A 17,786-nucleotide genomic window follows, 5' to 3' on the forward strand; every position below is an offset into this window, starting at 1 on the left:
GAGAGTTCCTGACACCTTTAGCAAAACAAAACACAAAAACACACACAGGTCATTTCCATAGCCTGAGTGTTTATGCTTGTGTCCGTGTGCGTGAGACCGTCTCGGATCTACGGGGAGTCCTGGAGTACTGTTACACCGATAGCCGCCCCTTATGCATGTTTCATCTGCTGGGAGGAGAAAAGAGCCTTCCTTTGTCATCTAATACGGCTGTAGGCCACACACGTTCCTGTCATTTTCACTCACCTCCACAAGATCGTCCACCCTAACACCATCAAGTGCTCTTTGTTGGGTAATTGTGCAGCTAAAACAAGAAGAAAGAGCTCAATCAAGAAAGGACTCTTCAAAGAGGAATAGATGATCAACTTTTGATCGAAGTGCCCTGTAGGACTCGAGATCAACTTAACACCTCAGTTTCCTCTTGAATCTTTAACCCCAGACAGTTCCCCGGTTAGCCTCTCACCTTCCCTGGAAGCGGGGAAGTAACCGTTTAGCATCTTACCGGTGATCACAGAGGCAGGGGTGGTGAGCTCGGAGCATGACGGACACCCTTCGGCCTCCGTCGCTCCAGGTGCACATCCCCCGGGACGAGCCCAGCCACGGAGAGGAGGAGGGTGGCGGGAGGGTAGGCGGTCACGACAGCCTCATCTGGTCCAGCTCATCCACCCCCACCCTGCGGCGCCGACGCTTTAAGATGAGACGAATGAAGAAGCTGCCCAGCGAGCAGGAGCGGATTGAGAACGGGCTGCTGAGGCACACCGGATCACGCTCGGCTTCCAAAGAGTACCTTCAGCTGCCCTCCATCGAGATCACGCCATCCAGCGACGAGGACGCGGCCTGGTCAAACAGCTCCACCCCGAGCGCCTCGCCCCGGCGCAAACGATTCCTGCTTCGCAAGTGGCTGAAGGTGCGAGAGAGGAAGGAGCCAGGCAGTGAGAGCAGGTTGGTGTTTCAGACATGCGGTTTAGTAGGCCTATGTCACAACTGGTGATTTCTAGCACCAAGTCCTCCTATTTTAGGACAGTTTGACTGACATTAAATATTTGGAAGATTCCAGTTAGCTTTTAGTATTTTATTCTGTAAGAAATAGCTTAGTTCTAATAGAGTGCGGAGGCTAGATAAAAGTTATTGACAGAAGATGTTTTTTTTAAATACAGGCAAAGAGGGTGCAGCACTAATAGAAGCTGGTAATTTGTTCCAAAGACTAGGACCAGCAACAGCGAAGGCTCGATCACCTCTGCAATGGAACCTAGATCTAGGAACAAAGAGGAGACCAAGATTACTGGATCTTAGGGACCTATTTGGTTTATAAGTAGAGATTACCTCGGAGAGATATGATGGGGCTTGATTTTGCAGAGATTTAAAAATTTGTTCAAAGGTTGCTTTGAACAAAATAAGACTGCTAAAGGGAAACTAATAAATGTTTCTTTACAGGAGAGCACGTAATGTAATTTAGTGGTATGAATTGAATTTTGTGTCTCATTTAAAACAATGAGAGGAAAATAAATTGAATTACAAAGTCTGTCTTGCCTGTGTGATGGAGATGTCCCTTTAAAGCTCATACGGTTTCAGACCAGAAGCATAAGAGAAAATGTGAAAGAAAGGAGTCAGAGAAAGTGTGGTGTAGAAAGTGGTGCTGCATTTGGGTGATTTCAGTGAAGACAGCTTTGTTGATTATAATGGGAGCAATTTTATTGTGATGTATCATGCGTACAGTGTAGGTACGGTGAAACTTGGTGCATTAAATGTAGAATTTAACTGATGTGCACTCACAAAGTGACAGATGTGCAATTCTGCATATTCAGATTCATTTACAATGCCTTCAGTTATTATGCAACTATGTGTTTGTTAATTTTAGCAGAAATGTGCAAAGTTCAAGTCAAGACCACCAGATAAACCTTCACGGTTTCATATTAACCAGATGATGTAAGATCAGATCAGGTTAATATGGTTGAACACTGGAAACACGAGACTTCGCATTGTGCTCACTGACCTTTAGACTGTGAAGCCAGAAGAAAACTACATCAATACAACCCATTATTCTTATTTCATCTTTATGTTCATTATATTTCGTTCTTTTTTTTTTTGTGAAACAGGCCTAAACAAGCATCACTGTGCCCATATTATTCACAATAATAAACCCAACCACACAGAACGCTCTCGCCTTGCACCATTTGTGCTGTCGTCATACACCAAATGTTATGCTTCTTTCAGTGAAGTGTTCTGTTATTTTTCAGCAGTGTGGATTTACAGGAATGTATAGAGGCCGTCTTCAATATCCTAGCAGCTAGTTTTGCAGATTAAAGCATTGACTGTATAAACGTTACAGTATATTAAGTAAAGAATTGAAACTTTTGCTAGCACCTGTTAATACATATGTTGACGATTTGATGAATTTGCCTTTAGTTTTAAAGTAGTTAATTACCAGAATCAAGTCTTTGATACGGTAGTACTTTAATATGATCATCAAGACATATAATATCACTTTGGATGATAATATCAAGTATCATCAATGTTTTATTCCATTTTTCGAGCAGGACACAGACATGTGATTTGAAAGGCACTGAATGGCAGATGCACAGCTGTACAGTTATATAATACATGCTCATTTTAATCTCTTCTGTCAATTATTGATGAATCAAAGCGCAAGTTATTAATCATAAGAGACTTTAAGACTGATTTGATGGGCTGAGTATATTCTTTTGAGGGTTCCTGTAGCACAAATGAAGTACTAAAATGCATTTGGTAAATGCACTGTAAGCCGCTTCATATAAAAGTGTCTGCCAAATGCACAAAGGTAATGTAAATCATTGAATTACTGTATAGCAACGCATATTTTGCTCTTGAAATGATCTGAGAAAATCACACTCTTCCAACAAAGTGTTACATAAATAACAGTCCAGATAACAGGTTTGTCCTGTTTATGTCAGTTATTCCTTTTTTCATATGGTGTGTTGTTGCTGTGTTTTTAGCAAATATTGTATTACACATAACTCATTATATTAGCGTCGGTGTTTAATTTTGATGTGTTTATAAGCATTTTTTATTTAGCACATGCGTCATTTCTCTCACTACAGTGAAGTTACAGGTCCACGCAGGTTAAAAACCTTCAAATGAAACATCTGTCATAATTTACTCGTCTTCAATTAATTCCAAATTTGTATCTGCTAAACACAAAAGAATATATTTTAAAGAATGTTGCTAGCAGTTGCTGATAACCACTGACTTCTGTAGTATTTTTGTATATATATACTATGAATGTCAATGGCTATTAACAACTAGTCATTGACAGATTTTTCATTTTTGGGTGAACTATCTCTTTAAGACAACACTGCATTGCTCCGTCAATGACAGATTTTATGGCACCCATGCTGAAACCATCTGTGAATTCTCTCTAGAGTTTTAGCCACAGCAATTAAGCAATTCCTAAGCAGTCCACCTGTCTAAATCAAAAGCGTAGTGTGTCAAGATCTCTATTCTTTCACTTTTCAAAACACTGAGTATGTGGTGAATTTGTGTAGCTTAATGTTGAACATAGACGGCAGGTTAATCGTTAAACAGATTGCTATGCATGCTGATATTTTCCTCTGTGAAGTGTCAGTTGTGCTTAAAAAAACTCAGAAGCTGCCGTGATGCCAAATAAGACCACATTCATTATCCATCCAGCAGAAAGGTGGGAACAAAATTAGGTGTTTTTGAAGTGTCTTGGATTTTGTTTGTCAGTAACTGAGACTTGATGTTTAGCAGCTGCTATTTCAGATCATTTGCTCATGCAGCATGCAAAAAGAAGCCTTTTAAACTCAGATTCTGCAACATTTATTATGTGTTGCATGACTTAAGAAGAAATGTAGCATATGAGACACTTTGATGGTGCTTCCGCATTCATTTTAATGCTTGATGGCTTCCCCATTTATTGTAATAGAAATAAGACAAGCACAACTTTTGGAACAATACTGAATTTATGCTCGGTTTAGTTTACAGCCAATATAGGCACAGTAGTTAAGGTATTCCTTATCGTATCTCATCTTTGTGCCCTATTCTATAACATCTGAGTCTGGGTTCAGTAAGTTCTCTTATCTGGGCTTGTGTGCGCTATGTCTCGTCTCTTAGGGTTTCTCGTGCTGCTGAGATGCATCCAGACCTTTTACAGTCTGCTTTTCTCTGATAAGAGCTTCTGGTGCTATTTTCAGACATGGGGAACTTATAAGTGTGCACCTTCCAGCTGAGAGACTCTGTGGATATTGTTAATATTTCAGATATAAGAGTTGTTTTTCTCTGCAGGAGGGGAGTAGGTGTAAAATCGTTCTCATAATGCAAGGTTAAAGTCTGTGGGAAAGCCCTAAACTGAGTAGTCTGCTTGTTTAGTGAGCAGCTGATTGGAAGAGCTGGATGATTCATTTATATGTATTTAGATACATAAATCTATTCACTATCATTCAAAGTTTTGGGTCAGTAAGATTTTTTTTTAATGTTTTTGAAAGATGTCTCTTATGCTTACCAAGGCTGCATTTATTTGATCAAAATTACAGTAAAATTGTGAAATATTATTACAATTTAAAATAGGTGTTTTCCGTTTGATTATGTTTTAAAATGAATTTTCGGCATCATTACTCCAGTCTTCAGTGTCACATGATCCTGCTCATTTTTAGGTGATTACAAACTAACGTTGGCAAGTCTTTGAAAAAGGTTTTGTAATTAAGAAGAGAGCGAGCATGAACCTGTTTTCCCACTGGCGTTCCAGGTTTCCTGTGACTACACTGATTCAGCAGTGCTGACAGAGGAAACTGTGATGAAGAGACGCTAATGTAGCTAAAAGCAGATGACTTCCACTCATTGTTCTTTTATCTCTTGGTTATTTCAGTTGCGGTCATTCACTCATCATCTTTACTGGGGAAGAGTTAGGGACAGAGTTAGGGTTATATGCTCTTTTCCAAAATGGAATTTTCTATTAAAGCATGTAACCAGCGAAGCTTAATACTCTTGTTTATGCACAGTGGTTGGTTGACAGATGAGTAGACGATCATCTGATCTTACCCAGGACATTTTCTCTATGATGGCCTATTGCAGTGTGCTCAATTGTGCTTACTGTAACTGCAGCCAAATCCAATCCAAGCACACAATATTTTGGACAAGAGCTTGTTGTGCCTCTTCATTGTATGATTTTACTACAGTTGCATGCTTGTGGTATAACAATACCTGTCATTTCATTCTAGCCAGAACTGACCGTTTTCATTGTTTATTTTTGGCTTGGAGAGTGACATGATTGAAGCGCACCAAAGAGCGAGATGTGTGTTAGAGTATTACAGCACATCAATTTATAGTGCAATTAGAAAACATATAGAGCCTCATACACCTTGGATAAAGGGCCTGATATAAATGCAAAAAAAAGAGTATAAATCCAGCACACTATACTCAAACTTGCAAAAAATGGATTAGCTTAGTAATAGTTTGGTCAATAGACTTTCTTCAGGCTTACAAAACATGCAAACGAATGAGAAAAAGAAAAAGTTCAAATACCATTTGATTATCTTTATTTTTGATTATTTGTAATAAGGATGCTCAAATGATTAAATTGTAGAATTATGTATGTGCTTTTTTTATTGTAACAGATATTCAAACTTTTTCCCCTTTTTAATTCTATATTGGTTGTAGGGCTGGGCAATATTCTGATTTTATTGATTATTCAATGTAATGTTTTACCATGATTTTATTTGTTTGTAATCAAGGATTTGCTATTTTGAATAAAAAATATTAGCAAATGTTTAGACAATTAGACAAGCTGACAATATGCCAGTGATAACAGTTAAGAGAAATATAACATTGAAAATATCGCTAGTCCCAAGGGGTTATTCATACAGAATGTGTTTGTATTGAAAAGCATGAGACGTAGAAAGGCAGTGGGATGAGAAAAAAATTAGTTTTATATTTACACCATGTTGACCTTTTCATGAGTGCTGCACTTGAAATAGAACTTTCTTTAAGCAGATGGTTTTGAGAGTTTTTAATACAAAAACAAAAATACTATCCTAAATATTGTTGTAGGTACATTTGTAAGTCGAGCAGTTAAATGTTAAAAAATCAAAATCATTACCTTGAAGCGGTCAAACATACTGAATTTTTATTTTTATTTTAATACATTGCCTAATTGGCTGTGTAATTGGAGGTGTGGCCTTTGTCATTATTATCAGATGTATTTTAAATTTGTTGATGTTTTGTAAGCCTGAGGAAGTTTAATAAAAAAACAAAATTGGTATGGATTTTGCAAGTTTGTGCAATGTGCTGGATTTTTTTTAGTTTAAAGTGGATGTATAATAATGATATATTTTCATCATCATACTACTTAACATTTCAAACGGGCTGAATTTGGCTCGTGGGCTGCCATTTGAACAAGCTCGCTGTAGACCAGCGGGTTTCTAGTCTGACGTCAGCCTGTGCCACTGGCCTGAAAGCACTGGGGTTTTGTTTCAGCAGCAGTTAAAACACACAAAGAGTCAGACAGGCAACTGTCATGAATGATTCAGTAGCATTCTAGGCCATGTCCAGCCTCAATCCACTCTAGTTAGCAGGCAGCTAGTACGTAAAGACCCATTCGGAGAAAAGTCCAGACCCTCAGGCATGTGCGCATAGACTCGCATTCAGACGCAGGCTAAATCGCCAGTGTTTTAAGCAAACAAGATTCGCCCACACGGGTCAAATGCTGTCAGACCAACTGACCATAAATGAGATGAATTGCAGATATGAGTGTACTGTCGGTGTGTAGCCCATAGTCACCGCAAGCAAATACCTGCACGCACCTGAGCGTGTCTCCCATAAATCCCTGCAGCTGATGGAACGAGGAGATCCTGCATTGTTTTGTATTTCACACAATCAGTTACTTTTTACTGCTTCAAATTGCATCACAATATCCACATATTGTGCATTTAAAGATAACATCTGATAACGGAAACACTGACACAGAGAAAAAGCTAGCTGAAACGATACTTAAGATTGATTACAAATATTCACTGTATGTTTTAATCGAAATTGCATGATATTGAAATAAAATGTCCTTTACTCCAGCATTGATTTCAGAAAGCTTAATAAAGCATGCCAGTGTTTTTCAGTAGCCAGCACTTGTTAAACTCCAGATGTGGCTCGGTTACGCCTGGGATTGTGTGCTGTTAATAGTGTCTGTATGACTGCACCCTCTTGTGGAGAAATAATAGGAACATGGTTATCAAAGAGAAAATACCACATGTAACTGACTACTTATAAAACAGTCAACTTTTATAGCCATTTTATAACACATAAATATTATGGTTTGTAGATGTGCATGAAACCTTTGCTACACTACCATTCTAAAGTTTATATATATTATATATTAATAAAATAATATTTTTATTTAGCAAGGACAAGTTAAATTGATCAAAAGTGACAGTAAAGATGTTTATAATGTTACAAAATCTTCTCCTGAATTTACTGTTTCTCAAAAAATGCTAGAAAAAAATGTATGATGGTGTCATTGTGTATCATTCCAAAAATAGTGCCTGTTTTGCTTGAGCTCGTCCCACTTTCTAATAAAATTTGATGTGTATTTTGTAGAATTGTTGCTAGGTGAATAAGTCTTTTATTCTTCTTTAATCAACAGAAAAGTGTAATAATTAATAATAACAGAAAAGTGTAATAACTGCCAGAATTTTGTAATAATCAGAAATATTTCTTGAGCAGCAAATCAGCATAGTAGAATGACTTCTGAAGGACTATGTGACACTAAACACTGGACTAACGATGCTGAAAATTCAGCTTTGCATCATACATTTTAAAATATATTGAAACAGAAAACAGTAAAACAGTGGAAAACTGGTCATATAAATTCTGCCTTGGTGAGCATATGAGACTTCTTTCAAAAACCCACCCAAAAGAGTAGTGTAGTTAGACATGTTTAAAGTTTTCACGACAGTTTGATTGAGGTTTATCAATATGACTCTTTTGCAGCAGTCAGCAGAGTAGTCAACAGAGCAGCCAGCAGAGCAGCCATGACGACGATTCCAGCCGCTTCCTGACTCCCCTCATCCGTGAGGACAGGTGAGTACACTGTGTGTCTGCATGTTCTGTACTTATCAGAAACATCAATAGTTAAGGTCAGTAGTACTAAATGAATTGATGTGCAGAGATGCTCAGCCAATCGGACTACTGAGAGCTCAAGCTGCAAAGAAGAATCCTTACATAATGCTTTCCATTGATGTTCAACAAGCATCAAAGGCATAGAAACAGATTGAACAGCCAAGCTTGATCTGATAATAATAGAAGTGTAAAGGTTTAAGGTGGCTGACTGAATAGTAAAACCTCCTGACAAATATCTGGTGATTCAAATATCTGCTCTGAAATACCTTTTAGAACAGGACTTTAAACCTCTGATTTCATTCGATAGAGAGCGGTTTGTGGATTCATCTCTATGTTTCTAAATGTTCCCTACATTTAGCAGACACTTGTGTCCAGAAAATATTGCACCGGGTCATTTTTGAGAGAGAAACAGTTGCATTACTCAAACAGATGCATAAGATGCATTGCTGTTTAAGTCATATTTTATTTTTGCATTGAAAGATAATCTAAAATGGCAAGAAAGAATGGAAGAAAACATTTGCCATATTCAAGGGAGGGCAGAAATGAAACATAAGTACTGTATAAAACAAACATAAATTACAGTGGCATTCATTATAAACAACATTTATTTAAACGCCAAGCCTAAACAAATATATTCAAAGTTCAACTTAAACTATCAGTTTGGGAAAATAAATTTGTTTTTAAACACGTTTTGCATGCTTTATGGTAAGTGCATCATATAAATCATTTTTAATGTTTGTTTAAATACACTCATAAAAAATGCTGGGTTAAATGCTGTGTGTGTGTGTGTGTACCTACTTAATCATATTTTGGGGACAAATTTGTACCCAAAAGTGAGGTAAACCTGACAAAATCTCCAAAAACCTCCCTTTGGGGACGTCCTCATTTGTAAAATGGGTTTAAAAATAAGCTAAACAAAGTTGTTTTGAAATTGTAAAAATGCAGAAAGCCTCCTGTGAGGGCTAAGTTTAGGTGTAGGGTTGGTGGTAAACGTGTGTGTGTGTGTGTCTCTGTGTGTGTGTGTGTGTGTGTGTGTAAAATTGTAAAAATCTGCAGACTGAAGGTCCTTGAACACTGAGTCTGAAATTTTATTTTATTTTTTTCATTTTTTCGTATTCGTCATCCTTTGCTATCAAAATGCTTGTGACGGATATGGAAACGCAGAAAATTGAACCTGATCTTAATTTTTTTAGTACGGACAAATGTTTTGGAGGCAGTGTGTAAACGTGATTGACATACCATGAGGTCGTATTTATTTTTTAACATGCAAAAATTTCGTACAAAAATTTCGCACTCAGTGTGCAAAGACCTTTTCTGACTTTCGGCAACTAGCAGACTGAAGTTTGGGACAAAAATCTGGTGAAATTCCTGTAGTGTATTCCAGCTTTACCATGCATCTTAAACTGACAAACATTCTGTTGATTTTCTCACAGGGCTGACAGCGGGGCAGACAAGTGTAGGTAAGGATCAAGACCACATAAGAAGCAGACAAGTGTGTTTGTGTGTGTCTGGTACTGTAGATATAGTTATCTTGATCCACATATCTCTGCAAACCTCAGTGCGATGGTTGTTTTGTTTGAGGTGCGATATCTCGGTGCCCCGCTGTACTTTTGTGAAGTTGAGCCCTGAATACAGTTGCAAGCTACGGAATGTCATTGTTTGTCTTTTTATTGGACAAACAGCTCTGATCACAATGCAGGGGAACAAACAGAGCGCCGTGCTCAGACCGGCCTGTCTAGGGCTTCAGCTTTTTCGCTTTCTCTTGATTTCTGTATCTGATCTCCGAATAAGAAATAGCAAAGGCCAAACATCTGACCTGTAGTTGTGGGATTAGAGATAAGCATCCGTAATTGTCCAGGAACAGAAGGTAAGTGAAGGTCAAACACAGATTAGATCTTGTGATGAGTTAGGAGAACTGATGTTTTTAGGCAGTTTTGTGAGTATGGTTGCATCTGTTGGTGTGTTTTCCGCATGGAAATGTTCAAAGCCTCTCTGTAAAACACTCTCCACATATTTTTCATTTGTGGCAACTGTACTGTTTCCGAACAAAGAACAGTTTTTCTACATCAGCTACATCAGAAGTTCTGCGTGATCTCTCTGCAGCTGAGTATAAATATGCTTTAAGATGTACTTCACAAAACGTTCAAAGATTTAAAGAACATGCCTGAGGACGTAAAGGGATAGTTCTGAAAAATGAAAATGCTGTCATCATTTACTCACCCTCAAGTTAAGTTTGACTTCCAAATATGTTTTTTTTTCCCATACTATGAAATTCAGTGGCTAACTGTTTGGTTACCAACATTCTTCAAAATATCGTCTTTTGTGCAGGTTAAAAATAACCTCAATAATAACTTAATTATTGGTTTGGAATAACTTAAGGGTGAGTAAATGATGACAGAATTTTAATTTGTGGGTGAACTGTCCCATTAAACTGAAGTTTTTGAAACCCAAGTATGTCTAAAGTCTCTTTCACATTGGCAATGAGACTATTATGCATTGAGTTTTACGGCACCATGACATTCAAGAAGTAATTGTTGTGTTAAACGCATTAGATGCACTTTGTGGACTTTCCTATTTTTGGATGACATGCTCTTGAAAACAAACATGCGTTGGTTTGTTGTTATGACCGATCCATTCTTTGATTTTGGAGGTCAAAATTTCTGTCCTGATGCTGAACAGAGGCTGGTCTTCTGTCCTGATGTGTTGTCCTGTTCTGAGTGGTCAAGACTGTTGTCTGACCACCACCACATGCCAGTTTAACCAGTGACAAGAGGCACAGCCCATCTCTTTTGTTTCATGTCACTGGCCGCCTGTGGATTTAGAAAAGCCTGTAAAACCCGCCACAATGGGTGCTGTGTGAAAGTGTGGCTTTAACTCATTGTCTCATGTCAATACAAGATTTAACTGAGCCTTTGGCTCTCTGCAAAGGACAGCTCTCCAGTGTCTCACATTGTTGTTTACATGCTGCTGACCACCTCGTTTTTTGCCTTCTTTTTGTACATGATAGTGTAGATCCACCGAAAAAGCACATATGTTTGATATCACAATAGTTTCACCTAATGAAATGTAATTGGCTTTTCACACCAAGACCGCAAATGAGTGACCTTCAATGTTGAAATAACGTCACTTTAAGGAGATAGTTCACCCAAAAATGAAAATGCTGTCATTATTTACTCACCCGCAAGTTGTTCCAAACCTGTGTGAAGTTTATTTCTTCTGTTGAACATAAAAGAAAATGCATGAAATTCTGCACGAAAGACGATATTTTGAGGAATGTTGGTAACCAAACAGTTGACGGTAGCCTTTGACTTACACAGTATGGAAAAAAATACTATGGAAGTCAATGGTTACTGTCAACTGTTTGGTTGCTAACATCCTTTAAAATATCTTCATACAGGTTTGTCACATCAATTTATATATAACATAGATTTATGTAAATCTCATTTCTGTAATTTTGTGTGAAATATGATCTTCTGGAATATTTCCATGCATTCGCTCACATACAGTATTGAATAGAGAGAGCAGGATGCTACTTTGCTCTGTCTCTTGAATATGGAGTGCTTGAATACATCCAGTGATCTGTGCTTGAAAGCATATGAGTGTTGTGCTCTCAGGAGGGTCAGTCCAGGTGAAGTGTGTGACTCCGGATGAGGACATCAGCCACAGGCTCTATGATTCCCTCTGTAGCTTCCCTCTGAGGCAGAGCAGCGGAGGAGTGCAAATCCCTCCATCACGGTGTCTCCTAGCCGCAGCCAGAATTAGCCTCAGATTACTCACAGCGGTTCTGCCATTTACATAACCCTGTCTCCTCTTCACTATCTACAGCACAACTGAACACAGCACACCACAGCATGGCCGCTGTACTAAAGAAACTCAATTTAGGAGTAACGAGAAAGGGAATCCTAAACTGAGAGAGAGATAAGGTGAGAGAAATGCAGTGTGCACCTACTACTTCAATGCTTCTTTCAATGGTTTCTTCAGTGGAAACCTGAAGGTTCTTTGTTGTTGTGTCAAACTGCTTCCCTGCAGTAGGTGAGTGAATGTTAGATGGAATCAGACTCTTCTTTCCTTTGGTTATAATCTGTATATTGCATGATCAACTAAAAGAAGGCATCTATGGATCCATGAAGAACTTTTAACATCCACGGAACCTTTCCATTTCACAAAAGTTCCTTTATAGTGGAATAATTGTTCTTCACACCAAGAAAGAAATGTTTTTTTTAAGAACTGTTCTCTGAAAGGTTTTTTGAGGAACCCAGAATGGTTCTTCTGTTGCATCGCTGTGAAAACGTTCTTTAATTTTAAGAGTGTTTGTTGACAACGGTTGTGTTGGTGATCGGAAAGATTATAATGCGTCATTAATTATCAAGGCTATTTTAAGATGTCAAGCAGAGATCATGTGTTTGTGCAAGCATACATTTGAACTGATTTGTGTCATATATGATTCTAAACCTACTATGTGAGGAGAGCAACCTCTTCAGGAAATTTCTCCACTCAGATCTGCATGAGGTTCTTCAGGTCAGTGTGTATTAATATCTTAGAACAGAAGAAAACTAAAGCTCACTTTGGATCCTTGAATCTCCAGATTGTTTTCTCTGTTCACTTTTTAAAGTTAAAATAGTTTTTCTACTTAAAAATGACATATTTAGTTGAATGTGTTGTGTGTTTTGTAATTATTTGTGAAATTTTCTTGCAATTTCTGAGTGAAAATAGAAAATAGGTGTAGGATTTATTTTGACACTATGTACATCAGGTGTTTTGAAGAGGTGTGTGGTCCAGGTATACGTTATGGGGACAAAATGTCCCCTTAAAGATGGCAATATCCAAAATCCTTGTCCTTGTGGGGTCATTTTGTGGTCCCCATGAGGAAGCAAGCTTATAAATCATACGGAATTAAGTTTTTTGAGAATCTAAAAATGCCTGTATTAAGTTTACTTTTACATGTTTCTGAGGGTAGGTTTAGGTGTAGGTTTAGCGTAAGGGGATAGAAAATACAGTTTGTACAGTATAAAAACAATTACGCCTATGGAATGTCCCCATAAAACATGGAACCCCATTGTGTGTGGGTCTGTGAGAGATCGTGTATAATCACTGTTTCTCTCTGGGTGGATTTATGGTTCCTGTCATTGAGGGATTTCCAAGACATTGTGGTTCTCTGTTCGGTCGTTTGTTAGAGCTGAAGACGAGCTCTCTCTCTGGTTACGATTGCACACCTCTGCCTATTACTCACAGCCCCAGTAGTGACCTACAGCAGCTCAGAGCTGAGGACTGTGGGAGATTTATCAACCTCATCCTCTATCGCTTTTAACTCTGTAAACCTGCGGTGCACAAATTTCTAAATCTAAACTTGATCAAAAGTTTGCTGAAAACCATTTTGAGCACAGTGCCTTCTGACGTCTGATTGATAGTTTATACTTACATCCCCCTTATACTTATACATACCCCTTCAGGTTGTGGTTCACATGTATTTTTGTTATGAAATCTTATGCAAAATATATTTTATTTTATTAGTAATAGTTCAGTATGAACATACTGGACTGAAGTTTACTTGATTATCTATACATGTATGTCTTTTTTTTTTAGAAAAATCATATTAAAACACGAGTGTAAAATATGATCATTAAGCTTTTGAGGAACATTTATTTGTTCATCTCTCAATCATCATAATAATGCATTGCATTGTAGGTTTTGAAACTACAGATAGGCCTATTTGATCATTGTAATGGATCGGCCAGGCTACACCACCACCCAATCACAGAGATCACTCTCACCTGAGTTCTGTGTAACTGACGTTGTTATGCCAAAATAAATGTAGCATTTAAAGCAGTTTATTTTAGTGTTGTATTTTTATTATTTAGACAACATATCTTACAAATGTAATATCAGCTATTTGTTGGTTATCTGAATCAGACAGAATACTATATTGGTGCATCCCTAATTTCCTGATTATGTTTATGCAACACATTTCGCCACAGATTGTTGTGAATCATTCACAATGTATTGCATTTGTTGTTTTTCAAACTATAAACACGTAGCCTGCAAGCACAGCTGCTCATTTCACATGCAACATCTTAAAGATACAGCAGCAAAAGAGCCCATTTTTATAGTAAGTATCAGAGAGAAACGCCAAATACACTCTCTCTCTCTTTCCCCTTGATAACACGATGTAGCATGTTATTTATAAAATGAGCTGAGGCAGGCACATCTCTCAGCCCTTCCACAAACACCTCAAGCTGAGAGCAGAAGGAGGGAGTCGCTCTTACATGCATTGAGCAGCTCAACTCGATCCCTCTCATAACAGCCAACATAAGCAGGTGCGAGAGGATTGTTGTGAATGGAAAAGATGGAAGCCTCTTGAGAGCAGCCGTCAGCTCGGAGCAGCAAATCACCCCACTGACAGCCAAGCCCAATTACAGTGACATAAGTCAGAGCGCGTGTGCATTTGAGAGGAGAACACTGTGACGTCAGAGGAGTGGATGGGAGTGTGTTCTGCTCGGCTGTGTATCAAGGGATGTGTGGGTGCTGAAGAGCTCTGTTCCTGTGATTCACTCTCGGCATACACTGAAGGAAAGACGGCTGATGACTGACAACTATCAAGTTCATATCCTTGATGATTTTAATGCTGGACATTGAAATGTTCAGTCAGACGCTCGGTTCCCCTCGAATGCCAGTTCTGCAGTAGCTCCATCTTCAATTGCTCACTGGCTGTGTGGATTGTGAGGCTCCCAAACTTCTGCACTGTATGTTGAAGTTGTCCCGTTTGGGAAGAGTAGACTTTCAGTATACTTACGTAAATCAGATGTATTTCCATTTCCATCCTGTACCATATGCATCTCAAGCCACCTTTTATTTTTTTTTTGAGATTGCTATCTTGAATACTGTACATCACTACAACCTTTTTCAAATGTATGTTGCCCCTGAATCATTCCCAATATTCTTCAATAGATAATAAACATTTTCTGTATTGAAAACTGCAGTGAATTTTGATTAAATATGTTTTAAAAAAAACATTTTGAATATTTAAAATCAAATAATTGAGCACTTTTATTTATTCATTCATTCATTTGTTTGTACACTATAAAAAAAAATAAAAAAAGTTGAGCCAACTTAATATTTTAAGGCAACCATGCAGCTTCAGCAGATTTTTGAGTTTTCTCAACTTATTGTTTTAAGTTTATACAACAAAAAGTTGAGAATCTCCTACAATAATAAGTTTAGAGAACTCAAAAATCTGCTGAAGCTGGTTGCCTTAAAATTTTAAGTTGGCTCACCTTTTTTCCTTTTTTTTTTTTTTGCAGTGTATAGAAACAATTTAAAATATGTGGAGAGCCAAATTACTTGAACATTAGATTTTTCAATATTTAATTAAATCATTATAAATGTAATTAGTTACATTCTATTAAACACACAATAATTTAATGAATTAATTATTAAATCACCAATATATAAATATGAATATGTAATTTTAGCTTAGTTTGCATCCTTTTATTTATTTTTAGCATTATCTCTGGATTGGTTTTTCCATTTTAATTTGAAAGTCCAAAGAAATCTATTTTAATAGGTGAAGCCCATAGTTGAGTGATGTATTGACAACTATTACCCTGAAAATTAAAATTAAATGACACAAGCTTATGCTTTAAAAAAAAAACAGTCTAAAGATAAAGATACAAATTCAAAATAATGCTAAAATTAAATAAAATGGATATTAGTTTATTTGTTTGGTGATATAATTATTATTTTTATTATTAAAAAATAAAAATATGAGTCGTTTTGCCCTCCATAACAACAAAGGAATTTCATTAAAACTTTGAAAATGATTAATTTAAGCTATTTTGCATATCTCTTATTAATTAATAAATTAATTAATTCATTCATGTTGTATTAGCTTATGGTATTATCCATAGTCCCTGTTAATAGAAAAAAAAATAAAACTATAATAATATGGGTTTATTATTTAATAATAAAAAAACATTTATCTGCACCTCAACTACAGCACACAAAATGTTTGACTTACTAGCATGCAAAACTATATTTATATTTATTTATTTATCTTTCTTTTATTTCAAATTTCTTTTGTTACCCAGGTGCACCACCAGAGGGCACATTCTGCATGATTGACCACTCGCATTCAGTGCAGTTTGGTCAGTTCAAACACAATTGTGCTACACAGACTCAGGAACATGATGTACCTGTCGCGCATGATATAATCATATAATCACAGGAAACACAACGTCACAGGTCCTCCAGGGTGTGTGTGTTCATTAGTGTATGTTCATTATCACTGACGAGTGAGTGACAAAAGTCAGCTAAGAATAGCCTCTCACCACACACTGCTGTTTGTTGTCATGATTTAATCGGCCCCTGCATGAGGCCTTGAAGTGACTGTCATGGGGCCTGAGACTACAGCGCTTTCAGGGCCCATTAGTCTCTATGGAAACTCACCATCCTGTCAAGAAACAAGACTCATATATGGTCTCTCACTTATTTGAATGCCATAGTTATATATATAATAGACAAAAATAAATTTGAATGTTTTATTTATTATAAAAGTGCTTAGAATTTATTATTGGGAGATAAATTGAGAAATTGAATCATCACAGTCATTATTCCTCTTTCGTCCTCTGTATTTTGGCAATTTGCTTTTGTCTAATGTTTCTGATGAAGTTTTTATACCGAGTTTATATACTAGCTGTAATTTGTTGATTTCAGTCTGTCTGTGTGTGTGTGTGTGTGTGTGTGTGTGTGTGTGTGTGTGTGTGTGTGTGTGTGTGTAAGAAAGCTTCTGTTTGTGTGTTAGATGAAGCACAGCCTCTTTCACAAGTTCTTGTTTCTATACAGCAGTCACTTTAACCTTGTGAATGTAAATGAATGTGACATGTTATGTAGGTAATGGTGAGAGGAGGAGAGCGCTGATATGAGAAGGCGAGGAGGAGGAGGGCTGATTCACACACCGAGTGCAGTCAGACGACTGAGATTTAAAATGCAGTATGTCTGGAAACAAATAGCAAATGAAACTGGGAAAGGAAAATGGGAGTTCAGCAGAGGGATCCCCCCATGCCCCCCGGCAAATCGCACCCTGTATATATATGTATATATGGAAATAAATGGGATTTTGATGCTCTTTGATCGCTGTGTAAACGCCTCAGCTCAAACAGCAGCGTACATATATATGTATATATAAAAATCTTATCACAAGCTCTAATGAATTGTGGTGGTAACGCCATTTCAGTGAGCTGTTTTCATGGAGTCTATCGCTGGAGCTCCTACTGATGTGGAAATGCCACACAGATACACAGCTGCTCAAAAGGCCACAGATGCTTCATGCGCATCATCTTCCTTTTGTCCGGCCCATCGTTCTCACATTGCTCTTTCACAAATCTGCTGTCTGATCTTTAGCCTTATGTGGTCAGAATGTGTTAATGAGTGCTGCCGCTGATTGGCCCTTTAGCAGAATAATAAATATTGTTGTTGTTAATTCACCTTTAGCCCACTCAGCTGTGTACACACTTCCACACGGGGATTTTACATAAGGATTAGAGAGAGAAATAGATCAGTTTGTATGTGTGTGTGTGTGTGTGTGCATGTTTATGTGGTTTATGAGGACACAAATTTGTATAATGACATGTGTATGACAGAGGTATTACAATATGAAGGTGGTTTATGAGGACACTGCCCATGTCCCCGTA

The 17,786-nt window shown here is 37.5% G+C and overlaps 1 protein-coding gene across 1 annotated transcript in view; it reads left to right on the plus strand.

Moving 5' to 3' along the window:
- The first annotated feature begins 685 nt into the window (after positions 1–685).
- Positions 686–17,786, plus strand: part of LOC306842598 (protein Aster-B-like) — a 58,749-nt gene continuing 41,648 nt past the window's right edge. The window contains exons 1-2 of the mRNA XM_079373553.1: positions 686–937; positions 7,982–8,061. Of these exons, the coding sequence (XP_079229679.1) occupies positions 692–937; positions 7,982–8,061 (326 nt within the window). The 5' untranslated portion in view covers positions 686–691. The remainder of the gene's footprint in view (positions 938–7,981; positions 8,062–17,786) is intronic.

The sequence above is a fragment of the Barbus barbus genome (assembly GCF_936440315.1).
Source record: "Barbus barbus genome assembly, chromosome: 23".
Lineage (NCBI taxonomy): Eukaryota > Metazoa > Chordata > Actinopteri > Cypriniformes > Cyprinidae > Barbus > Barbus barbus.